The sequence below is a fragment of the Branchiostoma belcheri genome, unplaced genomic scaffold (genome assembly GCF_001625305.1).
Source record: "Branchiostoma belcheri isolate BF01 breed outbred unplaced genomic scaffold, Haploidv18h27 scaffold18, whole genome shotgun sequence".
NCBI classification, from domain to species: Eukaryota; Metazoa; Chordata; class Leptocardii; order Amphioxiformes; family Branchiostomatidae; genus Branchiostoma; species Branchiostoma belcheri.
In genome coordinates, this window is record NW_017803268.1 from 3,302,077 (window position 1) to 3,316,866 (window position 14,790).

The 14,790-nt window shown below is 42.9% G+C and overlaps 2 protein-coding genes across 2 annotated transcripts in view; both read right to left on the reverse strand.

The window, feature by feature from the left end:
- Positions 1-8,825: 8,825 nt before the first annotated feature.
- On the reverse strand, positions 8,826-12,824 carry LOC109467437. The gene is made up of 5 exons (XM_019765411.1): positions 12,718-12,824; positions 12,149-12,334; positions 11,444-11,689; positions 10,540-10,680; positions 8,826-9,990 (listed from the first exon to the last, which is right to left on the reverse strand). Exons 1-5 carry the CDS (start codon positions 12,760-12,762, stop codon positions 9,823-9,825), a joined length of 786 nt encoding a protein of 261 aa, XP_019620970.1. The 5' UTR covers positions 12,763-12,824; the 3' UTR covers positions 8,826-9,822.
- Positions 12,825-13,394: 570 nt separating this feature from the next.
- Positions 13,395-14,790, reverse strand: part of LOC109467327 — a 40,197-nt gene continuing 38,801 nt past the window's right edge. Inside the window, exons 21-23 of the mRNA XM_019765272.1 lie at positions 14,511-14,764; positions 13,978-14,059; positions 13,395-13,571 (exon numbers count right to left, since the gene is read on the reverse strand). Coding sequence (XP_019620831.1) covers positions 13,395-13,571; positions 13,978-14,059; positions 14,511-14,764 — 513 coding nt within the window. The remainder of the gene's footprint in view (positions 13,572-13,977; positions 14,060-14,510; positions 14,765-14,790) is intronic.

The following is a 14,790-nucleotide window of genomic DNA, read 5'->3' on the forward strand; positions in this document are numbered from 1 at the left end:
CCTGGATCTTCTCTGGTATACTATCCCTTTATTTCGGCCAATTTCTACTATTTTTCCAGCGATCCGCGGTGCCTGGTAGAGGCTACGCAAGTATGTCTCAATCTGGCTTTGGCATTATGCGCACATATATTAACATTAAAAATGTCCAAAAGACAATATTTTGAATTGAAAACCTATCAATAATTTCATACAACTTCATGAACTCTTTTCTTGTACTGAATCTAACTAAATTTGAAAAAAAAATTTTCATGTATTTGCATTGAAAAAAAAAGCGCAAAAAAAAGAATGTGCATTTCTTTTTATTTGCCGTCAGATACTTATACATAATTCTGCGAACAAATTAAAGGTAAATTTGACCCATTAACTGACACCATATCATAAGTAGCGACGAGATATTTCATGTAAAATATGCGCCACCCTTGCGAGATTTTGTTTTCAAACATTGACCTCTTGCACGTAAGCCATTTATGATTCTGTAGGATTAAATTTAGCCCTCTTAAACCATATCAACTTGCCAGCATTGTTTAGGGTTCACTATATAGTATGAAGGGGTCGACCTTGTCAGTAGTCTCGGTTTCTGTATCAACATGTGTATGCCTTAGGCCACAGCAAGTCAATTTTATGGATGACATCCTCCACAGACTCCAAATGTAATGCGAGCGGGCGATAAAAAACAAGGCGGGTCGAAAAAACAAGGTTCCTACATTTTAAAATTTTGACTCAATCATTGTACAAATGGTTTTGATTCAGTGGGAACATCACATATACACAGCCAGCATCACATATCACTACATCAAAGTAAAAAAAAAAAAGGTGAATCAGAGCCTTTTCTTGTCTTCTGTCTTCATAGTTATCTGCCATCCACCTTCCGGCATGACAACAGACATCTTTGCCCATTTTTGGTATGTTAATTACTGTCAGAAGGCAACAAAATTTCTTGTTCCCCCCCCCCCAAATCTGGCGAAAATTAATGCGCGCGCTGATGTCATCCATAAAAATTACTTGCTGTGGCCTTACATACACCGACGTTCTAACCACTACAAGCAGTACGTTTGAAGTTATATAAAGATGTGAAACAACTGTTTTAAGTTGTTCTATTTTCAGGAAAAATGTTGAGCGACACTTGAAGGAAATTATAATGTACATCAATGAATGGAAGTCATATCAAAGTGTTTTTCTGTCCCGTTTTTATCGTAGAGACCTATGTGTGTAATTGCTTACGCCTACGGTTGCGTTGAGTAAATTTGAGTTGACATATAGCACACGTTTTTCTGATAGAATTTCAGCTCAGCAATGTGGGCTAATGCCCCGACACTGCTCAGTGTCCAAAGCGGTCAATATATCTCTCACAGAAACCACCAATTGTCCATTTATCGTTTGATTATGACGCGTCACTGTCCGTGGATTCTCTCAGTGGACAGCTGAGTTTCATTTGGCAGCGACCGACAGGACCAAAATATTTCACCTTACAGGGCAGAGGTCGTCCCCTTGTCCATGTATTAGATTATTACTGATCTAAATGCAGATGTCCCTTTCGTGGCCACCCATATCTATAGAGGGCCGCTATCTAGTAATTTATCTGCGATTTTCCGTACAAATGATTTTGAATTGAAGCCACCCCTGTGGTGGAACAATTTTGCCGGCAAAGTGGTCTATATGGTACACAGATGTAATGCTACAAAAACGTATTTGTTTTGCACGTGTTGCTATGTAGTGCACGCATTCACAGCAAGTGGTACTTTATGTGTATACATATCAATTCACATCTAACCCTTTCGGCAGCTTTTAACTAGTCGCTGACAGGTAACGAAGCCTAAAGGAACACGGAATCAAAACTGTGGCTAGAAGTGTGCAAAATATCTTGACAACACATATTAAACGTGGCCTTGTAATAAATAATCAGTATGAAAATAGAGAGATATGAATCAGTTTTCATCTGTGGTGGTCTAGTCCTCATGGTGTTTCACAGGATAGCCAAGTGTCCGGACCAGATATCCTCAAGAGTAACCCGCTGTAACTGAGAGATTATCCGGTAGCTTTGATATGAAAAGTCTCACGACTGCACCCCTCCCCCTTTTCCCTCTGTGTCACAATCTAAACTGTAGAACTGTAACGCTCTCTGGTTCACAGATGGCAGATAGTTGTTTGCTATACTCGCAACTTCACCACACTCCTACACACATGCACTGACAACCTTACCTTTGGATTGTGGTATTTCTGACCTTGCTGACCTTCAAGACAGTTGAAGCTATGACCTTGAACTGTGTCTTGAGAAAATATCCAAGAGGAAGACACCGTAGATGCGCTCATGTGGTTCCCCCTGTTCCTTGGTGACACAAACTGAGGGACCGTGCACTAATGAGTAGCAACTGCAGGGCTACATGGCGGTAGCTGACAGAAATGCCAGTGGCTAGTACACCAGGAAATGGGGAGGGGGGCGGCCAGTCAGTCTGTGGGGAGGGGGGTGATGACAACCCTCAACAAGATTCTGTACTTTAATTGTAGTGACTAACTCTTTCATTTAAAATGATTAGAAGAATTCCGATACCCTAGGTGTCTCTATGGGGAGGGGGGCAGCCAGTACCTTGGGGGAGGGGGGCGATGACAACCTTCAACAAGATTCCGTACTTTAATTGTGGTGACTAACTCTTTCATTTAAACTGATTAGAAGAATGCCGATAAGCTAGGTGTCTCTGAAGTGCTGAGGTATGGAGACGCTTGTCAACACGACATTTGGCGAGTATTTCCACAGACAGTTGAGTTATTTAGTTGGCGCTATTTTAGTTCTAACAGGTGTAAACTGTTGGTCGGTAAGGCATAGCCGAAGTGCCTTGGTGTACAAGAACTGTGGTGAGAGATTACGAAAGTTTGTTCCAGAGTTTTAAAACTCGATATACTCGTGAATATAACGTCACAACAAGCTTCGACTTAGGTCGTTACTGTAACCATGATTTCTATGACTAGTTCAGAAAAATGATGTGTGACAAAAAATAATAACTGCCTTCCAAAACCGCTTTCCAAACCCTTTAGCGGCGCCTGGTTGAACCATAAAACCTATGTTTATGACAGAAAGAGAAATCACGCTTTAATGACCAGGGTATTCTATTTCAACTCTTGCCTTCTCAATAACAACGGCCATACTATTCACTAGGGGTGTTCCAGTTTCTTTTGATAATAATAATAATAATAACCTTTATTGTACATTCATGCCCTATCGGGCTAAGTACAGGTGAACAGATGAAAGGGTAATATACATGTTTGTAGTACAAATAGCTCTAAAACTACACTAATACAAAGGTTCAGCTTCTTCTCGTTTCTTAGTGATGTAAAAATATAATTTGAAATGGGTTTGTTTAATACAGGATGATTTTGATGTTTAGTTTTGTTACAGACTTAAAACGATGCTTTCAATAAAAGATGAGGTCAGGGAAATGTTGTTAAAAAACAATGAAAAAGACTTTCTTTTAACGTTTCGTCTCTCTCTTATCTACAACCTGAGGGATAAGTGAGGTGGGATTTGAGGTTAGGTGAGGTCAGATGGGGTCATACCAGGTGGAAGACAGACAGACAGACATCTTCCTCAACACTTGCCACTTCTAGTCTAAGCCTGAAGCCAAATTGTAAGCCTCAACTTGTGAGCTAGACCCAATCATCCTCAGCGACATCCCCTTATCTTCTTGTCACAGATAACAAATCCTGAGATCTCGGGTCTGAAGACGCCGCCTGACTCCAGTGTTATGACGGGCAGGATGTGACCTTCACCAAACCGATGACCTTGGCACAAGTCCCACACCAAAACTGTGCCAGCTGTTCTTCAAAAACCTGTCGTCAAAAGAAACCAGGGGATGTGCCGGGAAAAATGGCGGGAAGAGATAGAAACTTGGGGAAGCGTTCACCACCCACAGTCACTGCCTGTGACGTTCGTGTTTGGGACAGAAATAAAAGATGTTCTTGAAAAAAAAAAAAAAACTGTCGTCAAAGAAACCCTGGGATGTGCAGGGCAAAAAGGCGGGAAAAGATAGAAACTTGGGGAAGCGAAGAGAGGGTTCACCACCCACAGTCACTGCCTATGACGTTCGTGCTTGTGACAGAAATAGAAGATGTTCTTAAAAAAAATCTATCGTCAAAGAAACCTAGGGATGTGCAGGGCAAAAAGGCGGGAAGAGATAGAAACTTCAGGAAGCGAAGAGAGGGTTCACCACCCACAGTCACTGCCTGTGACGTTCGTGTTTGTGACAGAAATAGAAGATGACGTTCTGACCTACTTTTAAGCCAGTATCCGCTGCACGCAAAGCCGAATTCTGTCTTTTCATCAGTCTTGAGCAGCTGCGTGCCAATACGATTGAAGTTTGTCAGTGTGGTCCTAATGCGAGGCAATGGCCTCGACGAAAAACGTCTTTACCAGGGGTTGTGATATACATGGTCTTGCCTTTGCTAATTAATGACTCTTTAGGGATGCCCCCTGCCCTGTTAGCCCGACTGAAGTCGACTATGAACGTAGTTGGTGCTCGTCCTGTTTTGTCTAGACCGTACCCTATAGACCTGGCTATTGACGTTGTAAAAACATGTTTCTAACTACGAGGTTTCTCTTTTCGGACACCTGTGGTCATCTGCTTGGGCTATAGGTCATTCAGAACGATTTCCGATGTTGAGCCGCAAATCCTTGAGCTGACACATACGTGAGAGGTCAGGGTTAGGATTAGGATTGGTGTTAGAGTTAGGGTTAGAGTTGGGATCATTGTTCGGGGCTAGGGTTAGACTTATGATTGGTTAAGTCTCCCACATCAAGACTAAACCCCTCCCATCCCTTGTCTCAGGTATATTGGAAACCCCCAAGTAGTGTCGGAGTCATGTATTTGGCAGGTTCATGTACTTTATATGGCTTGATAACAGGCACGGTTGTGAGGAGTTGCATTCGTGATTTCGGATGGGGACGTAAAGACAGCGGCTACGTGGACACTGGTCACCTGTGGTCACGCATGGCTGCAGAGCTAGAGCTGACCATTCACGCCACAATACGTGCCTCGTGGTACTAGTATCATGATATCCAGCCTATCGTGGTTGGGGCAGGCTGTGTTCGGGGCTCTATATAAATAGTTTTCCACCGTGCACCGCCCAGTACCGCTAATCAATTTCAAGTCGTGAAAAACCTACCGGGGAAACTCACTGAGTCGGGCGGTGAAGAGCTCTGGCAGCCCCGAAGAAAACCCGCCACAACCACGATAGACTGGATACCAGGTTAGCCTCGTGGCTGTCCGTCTGCCAAGTTTGTTTACACGACAAATCTGCCGAGACGGTGTATTTCCTGTCTTCGTCTACGGCTCAAAACACCAGCCAATGGGAGATCCCAGATGACACACACAGTAAAAATATAGCAAAGTCTGGGGAGGGGGGCGTGCTTTGTGTCCTAGTCCTTTTGACATTGACTGAAGCACTTTTATCTAGCCGCTCCACCAGACACACGGTCACACCTGTCACCTGTACAAGCACAGTGTTCGTGGGAGGTAGAGACAAAAAATCGGAGGTTTCTTTCATGGAGTGTTTTCATGCTTGTCTACTTGTAAAGAGCTTCTATAACGAGCAAAAACAATGACATTACAGTTAACTTCTTACTTGGAAAAATGTTTAATTTTAACCTGTAAAAATGTTTCATTTTAAGAAAAAAAAGCGCATTACAATGTCATGTAAATCTTGAAACGCTGCGTATTTCAAATGCCTGTGGCAATAGTCCAGAACTTAAAGTTAAGTTGGACCACAGCGACATATATAATACTTGATATGTTGTTTTCTTTGGCAAACTAGACACCTATCTTTAATTGGATTAATCAAAAGCTCCTTGTTCTTTGTGAAGTTTCATATGTCGCACGTCTGAAATGCTTTCCCCAGACCCTGAGACCTGCCAGGTCCCCGTAGAGAGCTCAGCGGTGCAGTTGGGGACTCTAACCTCCAACAACCGCGCACTTCACACTCCCCCAAGTCACGCGCGAACAAACGAGATCTGATCCCCACGCGTGACCTCGCCAAATCTCGCGTGACTAATCAATTTCACAAGAATGCCTCGGTCAACATTGCTGCAACATCAATTTGCTGTACCTAATCGAATAATGTATAGCCTTGCCGCTTAATTGCTTTAAGTTTGACATAAACACACTAAAGCGCTCTTTAACGTCAATATTCTATCACCTTGGCACTTCTGAATGCACCTGATAGTCCCTACGGTAGACGACACATAAGTGAAATACCAGTACTCCCAGCAAAATGTCAGTACTACAAGATACAGAAGGTATTTACAGGAAGGCAAACAGTGCGTTATACAGGGGGGGGGGGGTGCATGCATGTGGGGGTGGGGGGGTATAGTGATTACGAATTACGCAAAAATAAAGTCTCAACTAACTCCTGTCTGAGCTAGAGCTGATTACAACTTTACGCTTTGCGGCTAATGTACTATTACAAATTACGTTGATTTTTTGGGAGGCTGCCTACAGGTTTCGAAGACTAAAAAGGCCTGATTACGCCTTACGAAAAAGTACACGAGCCCCCCCCCCTACAGCTACCAAACGCAAGGAGAAAAGAAGACAGAAAACATATCAAAACGGGAAATTTAGTTGGTATAACCACAGAACCACTATTTGGCTTTCTATGATGACAGAGCGTTGTGGTTCAGAATAAATTCACTTCATTGCCGTTTGAAAACCCGGACATAATTTAGTCATGGTCACGAAAGGGTGTCTAAGATGTGGTTCAAGTCCAACTACAAAAGGTAGCGGTTCCGCACCTAGAGGATGTGGTTTAGTTTTACATGTAGCAAGGACATATCCAGACGATGAGTTGCAACCCCGATATCCTCCCCTCCCCCCACACAAATAAAATTGCGGCTTTTCATGACATTTCCATACAAGTGTGAGTCTGGCGTCAGGTAACCATACTGTTATTCAAAGCAGCATACAGTAGTTAACCCACACATCACCAAATTCACCCCCATATTAAACTTATTAGGACTTTTTACAAGAATGGTTTGTTACCAGCTTGTATAGATACATGGTAAAGGTGAAAGTTTTCACAATTATATGATCGTCACGCATCAAGGAACAGTGTGCATAGGCAAGGCTGAATTCATAGCAACTACTGTTATCAAATCACAGGAGAAATAGAAATCTTGATTACATATTGGGTGAAGTGAGAAAACCACAGGACTTACCTTTTGTAGTGACTCCTGTGTAGCCATCGATTAGGAAGAAGACATCTATACAGGCCTGAACGCAAGACTTGGCCAAAGTTCTGTGGTCTTTTCAAATCGGGACAACTCTGTAATGGTTTTGATGGGAGGACAGAATTAAAGGGAGTTTCATTAATGGGTTGAACAGGGTGCTAGACAATAGACGTACTTGAATTCCTCAAAGACTATAGATTACACTATTTACACAATAAATGTATGTTAAGTCAGGCGTGTACTGAAAAGTGTACTATTTATTTTTGGTGTAAAACCGCTGTTGCCAAAATAGTGGGAAGCGTGCAGCCTTTCAAATGGTCTTTTTGGGACTTCTAGCTTTGTGATGAGAATGCCATTCTCATTCCAACTGCCTTTCGGAGAAACAAGAAAATAAACTATAGCACTTACTTGAAACTATCGGCACAAAGTCCAATGTTACTCTACTAGGGTGGGCCGGAAACTTTTTTTCGAGGTATTGTGTATATGTGTATATTTAAAGTCCCAGAAGAACGTGAATAAGGTACTGGGTCGTATCAGTTTTTTTCGTGAGCATACTACACCAGGAACGCCTAGTCTGCCTATTTTTAGAAAGCAAACTTAGCGCAAAAGAATAAATGTAAAGTGCATTGAAAAAAGATAAATCGTCTCCATCCTGCCTGAAGGGCACCGTTTGAAAGGTGATCGTTTGTTGCTTCTCGTCCTTACCGTGTCACAGCGCCACCTTACGGTGAAGTTCATGTATGTAACACAGTGCTGCGTTTGTTACACAGTGCTGTGTTCGTTTCGACACAGGCTTGACCTATAGTAACACTTACTTTCGCCTGGAACGTATTAGGTTTGATTCTCCACCGAAATGGGTGGTCTGGAGGTTGATAGCAAGTCCAACTTAACTGTGTCTACTTGTGTGATCGTTTCAATGAAGATTTTAAAAAATGATACGTTAGACGGGTTGGTATTAAAAGAGGTAGTTTATTCACGTACCTGTTTATCTCGTATATACAAAATAGAATAACTCTGTGTAGGACAGCCCCCTTGCTTGCTGAATATGATTCCGATAGTCTTTAACAAATCAATCTTTCCTACGAAACGTAACAACTACAAAATGTTCAGTTATGAAGCAAAACATTATGAACCTCCAAACTTACACATGCGATTGATGTAAATAAGAGCAATATTGAATTAATTAATACAGAAATAAATGATTCATTAATATAAGCATACGTATCTGGTTAAGTAGTCATTCTTGTCTGTTTCCTTGTCCATGTCTTATCTTTACCAAGAAGAGAAATATTAGGCCACAGCAAGTAAATTTTATGGATGACATCCTCCGCAGACTCCAAATTTAATGCGAGCGGGCGAAAAAAAAACAAGACGGGCCGAAAAAAACAAGGTCCTACATTTTAAAATTTTAACTCAATCATTGTGCAAATGGTTTTGATTCAGTGGGAACATCACATATACACAGCCAGCATCTCATATAACTGCATCAAAACATTAAATCAGAGCATTGTCTTGTCTCCTCTCTTTATGTTATTTGCCATCCACGTTCCGGCATGGCAGCAGACATCTTTGCCCATTTTCGGCATGTTGACCACTGTCAGAAGGCAACCAAATTTCTTGTGTTTTTTTTCCAAAGTCAGGCAAAAATTAATGCGCGCGCTGATGTCATCCATAAAAATTACTTGCTGTGGCCTTATTCGTAAATACAAAATTCTTACTAACGGTTACGTGATGTTCACCTGGCCTGAAATTTTCCACATCAATAGAATCTTCTATTATCAATTCCACATTAGACTTCACAATCAACAATCTTATTTCTTTATATAAAATATTTTAGAAAGTAAAGGTAAATATCGTCATTTGGTTAACATAATTATAGATTTAGCAATAAAAATTAATTGAATAATTGCTGATGCCACAATTGTAATTATAAAACTATCCAACCAAAAATACGACCATTACAAATGTTACCCTTTCATCATTAAGCAGCAACTTATACAAGCATTAAGACTATTCATTTCTAAACAAAACAACCTAGCTTTTGACTATCTCTTATCACTTTTTAAAACGTTACTGAATGCTACTTACGCACTAGCTCTCTTCTCCCTTCTACAAATTTTGTAGAAGGAAATAGAAAGATCAGAGGGCAGCGAGATTTTAAAATATATTGTAATTCCCAATCCTTATTCATCCATTCCTGTTAGTGTTGCGAATTAATGTTACGTTTGTAAGTTAAAACACTAACCAGTATTCGTCACTGACCCATACTGAATTTTGACTGCAGTACAATTACATATTGGAATCCCCAATCCTTATTCATCCATCCCTGTTAGTGTTGCGAATTAATGTATACGCTTGTAAGTTAAAACACTAACCAGTATTCGTCACTATGACTCTTACTGAATTTTGACTGCAGAACAATTACATATTGGAATCCCCAATCCTTATTCATCCATTCCATCTATTAGTGTTGCGAATGATACACTTGTAAGTTGAAACACTAACTAGTGTTCGTCACTATGACCCATACTAAATTTTGACTGCAATTCTATATCAACGCTCCCTCTAATACGTACTTTACGATGTACCTACGTTACAATACGTTGTTTGGGTCACCCCCTCTCTTCACCCCCCTGTTGTTTCCTTCTCCGGCCGGCAGACCTCCCCCCTGACCGCTCTCCCGATCTCCCCCCGGACCGCCCCCCTGAAGACGACTGCATCTTGTTCTCGGAGAGGTGGAGAGACATCTGGGCGTCTATGGCGTTGGTCTTGTCCATCAACTGCGGGAGAAATGTTTAGCATCATTAGAACACATTGAAATCTATATAGTGGTGAAAATAAAAAAAAAGACTTAGAGACACAAGAGACAAGAGGTAGAGCGCGCGCGATCTGGGCGTCTATGGCGTTGGTCTTGTCCATCAACTGTGGGAGATGTGGTAAACGTCATAAATATAAACGTCATTAGAACACATTGGGACAAAGACGTACTAGCAAAAAAAAAAGAAATGCTTTTAAAAAGGGTCTTGGGCTTAGAGCACGTTGGCAGAACGTACTGTGCAGTCGCGAAACCCGGATTTTTAACAGTTTCGTTGGATGTTTGGTCAACGTTGCATCAGGATTTTGCGGCAGATCAGTGGGAACCCTGTAGCCTGGATGCCAGATCCATAGCACCCTAACTGAGGGGTGCTGTGGTATGATTTCCTTGGGGGCATGTTGGCCCTGGAGGCGAGGAACAGGCCTGTGTAGGCCCTGGAAACCAGGCTAGGACCCCTGCTGCTCTGTATCGTTTTGTGGCGAATAAGCCTGGACGTTTTTCACAAGAGGCTGACCTGGAGAATAGCGCTGGTGTGTGAGTCCAACAGCCGCTCGAAGAACGCCCGCTTCTTGTTCCACTCCGTGGCCGCGATGCCCGCCTTGTTACTCAGCTGCTGCACGAAGCGCACCGTCGATGTCATGTTGGTGTACTTCTCCTAGAGGTTAACAAAAAACGAAAGAAGGAATTTTTTTTATTCCAACATGCAATCACCAGACGCAGGGACGGCACACTCAAGTTTTTTCAACTTATATTAATGCCGCCACCAACACAGGGGACAAATACATGACAGGACAATACTCATTTACACCTGAGCTAAGTGAGGAAAGTCGTGTAAAGTGCCTTTCCCAAGGGCACAAGATCGGTGGCATGTCAGGACTCGAACCCGGGACTCTAAGTTCCGAGTCGCGTACACTGCCGCTACGCCACACGACCCCAAAGAAGGAATTGTGTTAAGCATTCACAAAATGTGTTCCTGGTGCATCACATGAGTGAGACCTACGAGTACCTACATACTTATTAGTCCATTGACGTGTCCTGGTTGTTGGAGGAACAAGGTAGACATAGATAGACATGCACGAAAGAGACAGGGGTCGGTATGGACTTCTAGTCACCTTTGACTCATCACTGTAGTCACATGTCTGTCAAGTCACATGTCAGACATGAGGGTTAGCCTTCCTGACGAAGTCGAAGGCTGTAGTTTCGTCCAAACAGTGACGCATATAACATTTTGCTTGTGTGCTGATATCACGGTTTATCAAACTCTAGTCTGGGTACCATCCTCCGTAGTTTCCGCCGGATCCCCAATGTAATGTCTCTGTCTACCACTGTGAGAGAGCCGGCTGAAACTATGGAGGATGGCAGCCAGGCTAGATTTAGAGTAAGACGAATTTTGTGCAGTAAATTCAAGGTCAAAGTACCTTCAGGTCGTTGAGGTCAGCGACGATTCCTGCCAGTTCGCCCGCCGGGACGCCCTCAGGCCCGCCGGTAGACGACAGACCGCTGAGCCGGCTGCTGAGGTCCCGACTGGTCGCCAGCAGGCTGGAGATGTCTGACGTGTGAGACTGGATGATGTCCTCCTGCTGCTCGTTCTTGTCCTCGATGGCGGCAAGGGCTTCCCAGATGTCCTCACTTCCGGTGACACCTGCGTTACTTCCTGTTGACATCTGTAGACAGAATGAAGTTTGGAAATACTCACTCTTTAGTTTTAGGGACAAGGAAGTAATGAGTGAGGTAAACATTCATAAAACTTGGACAAGAGCAACTTTACCAGTTTAAATGTTTGCTTGGGGATTTGTATATTTGACCTTCGACCTAAACGACGTCCCAAAAAAAACTGTCAGATGTTGTATCTCCCCTTGTTTGGGATTGTGTTCTCGCCGCAAAAGCGCCATCTACATCAGCTACATAGAGCGGCGAGAAGCCGAACTCCAGTCAGAAGCTCTGAGGAAAGTGTCTGATAGACACTGAAAAGTCAGCAAGGTATAAGAGACATTGCTGGTCGTGAAAAAGGAAATACCAATACCCTATATTGTGCAAACTTCACGAATCTATTTTCGGGGATACATAAACATATTATAGGTATAAATATTCATAAACATAAATCCATATACAAAACCCCCGACCTTCCTGCTCCAGGCCGTTGTGTTGACCTTGTCCAGGTCCAGGCGGAGTCTGGTGATGTCCGCCCCCAGGTACTGCAGCGTCTCCTCCTGACTGCGCAGGTCCAGCTCCACCTGCGCCACCGAGCGGGACAGCATGGTGAAGCCGGACGTGTCGGACCCGGACGCCGGCGGACGGGACTCTCGGCTCTGCGATACAGTAACAATTAGATCCGTAAATAATTTCATAAGGTTGGTAAATGAGCCATCAACATTTAGAGTTGGTAAATGATTGAGTTGGTAAATGGTCGAGTCATTAACATTTAAGTTTAACATAAGTCAGTAACATTTGTCATCATATAAGGGAGGTGCAGATGGAACTTTTATATTAGAATACAACAGGAAGTAACAGAATTACTACAGTACAGATGGAACTTTTATATTAGAATACATGAGTCCGTCCGATTTCTTTGTATTACACTATTGTATATATCCACAATTAGAAAATTATTTTTCCAAGTCCTCTTCTTATATTGATACGAACAAAATTTAAGAGGTCCCTAAAGGGAATATCTTAACGCATATTCCCTGACCTGTCCTTCCAGATAGTCTGCCAGAACCTTCATCTCCACCTCCATCCTAGCCAGCGTGTTGTTATGGCTGGTGACCACCGTCCAGATCTTAGTAGTGTCCGGAGAATTAGAGCCTACAGAACGACAAGGAAACACACACTTAAGACATTGTACCGTACGAAAGCGGCAAGTCCTTCCTTTTGTTCTTGAAATGAATCTGATGTACGTGTAGCACCCTCTAAGTAAGGCACTCCACCTTCTGATTCCATGGTCTACTTGCTACTTTTCAAAGAAAACCAAATGTTGCTAGATCTTGAGCTTTCTTGAAACTTTGTTACACCTTGATCATTACCGGTAGATAAACTTCAAAACCTATACAGATGAACTTAGGTATTAAATTCTATATTATTATTATTATAATTTTTTAAAATTTTATCCCAACATGTAATCACCAGACGATTTTTATCCCAACATGTAATCACCAGACGTGGTGACGACATACTCAAGTTTTTTTCAACTTATATTAATGCAGCCACCAACACAGGGGACAAATACATTACAGGACAATACTCATTTACACCTGAGCTAAGTGAAGAAAGTCGTGTAAAGTGCCTTTCCCAAGGGCACAGTTCCGAGTCGCGTACTCTGCCGCTACGCCATACGACCCCACAATATATCATAGGAATAAATGTATACGTCTAGTTGATCAGTAGAAAGCGCAATGAACCATGGGTACTGGCAGTATCTGGGTGTAGGGTATGCTGCTGAAGCCTGGCGATGTCGTCCATCTTCACTGAGATCTCCGAGATGGCGGCGGAGTGTCCTTCCAACATGGCGGACTGTCTTCTCGTGGTCTCCTGGAGACGCTGGATCAGCTGTTGGATGATAAAACTTAATTTGAAACAAGACAGGCAAAGCAAATGCATAATGTTTAGTTTCGTATATGGTCTGCTCTGTTAATTCTTACCAACACGCATTCATATATATGGTGACTGGGGTCTAAATCATTCCTGCTATAAAATTGTAACATGATGTAACCTAACACCAGTTACCATGGCGACAGACGTCTGGTTCATGTCATTGACCTTATTTGTTGGGAGAAGAAGAAGAGGAAGAAGAAAGAGAGCAAAAACAATACATGTATGTTTTCCTTCTGCGAAGGTTAACATAAAACACAATCGATATTTGACAGGAATGAATCCATTGCTAAGACTGATAACAGCTCACAGCCAGCATGTAGTGCGAAAGAATAGGGAAAACGGTATTATGTAAAGTCTTTACCTGAACATCCACGCCCGAGGCAGGAGAAGCCCCATCCCCACTGCTGCCGTAGGCCAGAAGGTCCACGTCCTCACGGAGGAAACTAAAATGCAGGGTAGGTAAAAAAAGGTAGGTAAAAGGAATGAAGATTTAGATCGTGCTTATTTTCTCTTCGTGTGACAATTTCCAGCCGAATCTCCATGGTAATGTGTCTACGAATTTCTTTATTCTGCGTGATGTAATGGTGGGTTTGTTGCACTTTTTTTGTGCTTTACAGGGATTCCAGACTGATTGTTTTGACTTAGGATCACCATCAAAATTCAGAGTGCTGTGTACTGCTATGATTATGAAAAATTTGGTAGGTTATGAACGGTTGTGGAAACGAAGGTCAAGTTCGAAAACGGTTCACCTGTCGTGTTTGTACGTTGTTTCAGTGGGTTGTGTTTTTGCATGTGTGCAACATAACTCAAGAGGCTGTGGGCACACAATGTAATTTTATGAGCAAACGCTTCTAAAATAATAGGAGTCTGTAGGGCTGTTTACCAATTACGTACCTGATAGCCCCGCTGTGGTTCCGCATGGTGAGCTCCAGAGCAAACGTCCTGCCGTCCAGCTTGTCGATGGCGTACTTCAGGTCGGACAGTTCCTCGTCAGGCCTCTCCAGGAAGCTGCCGCCATCTTCACCCTCCCCGCCGCCCATGGTGGTCGCCACCGCAGCGATACGTGCATCCACGTCTGCGGACACCGCGTCGAAACGCGACGACATTTCGGCGAACCTTTCTCCCACCTCGGTTTCAAGCTCTCCGATCTGGGCAATGCAAGAGTAGGTTGTCC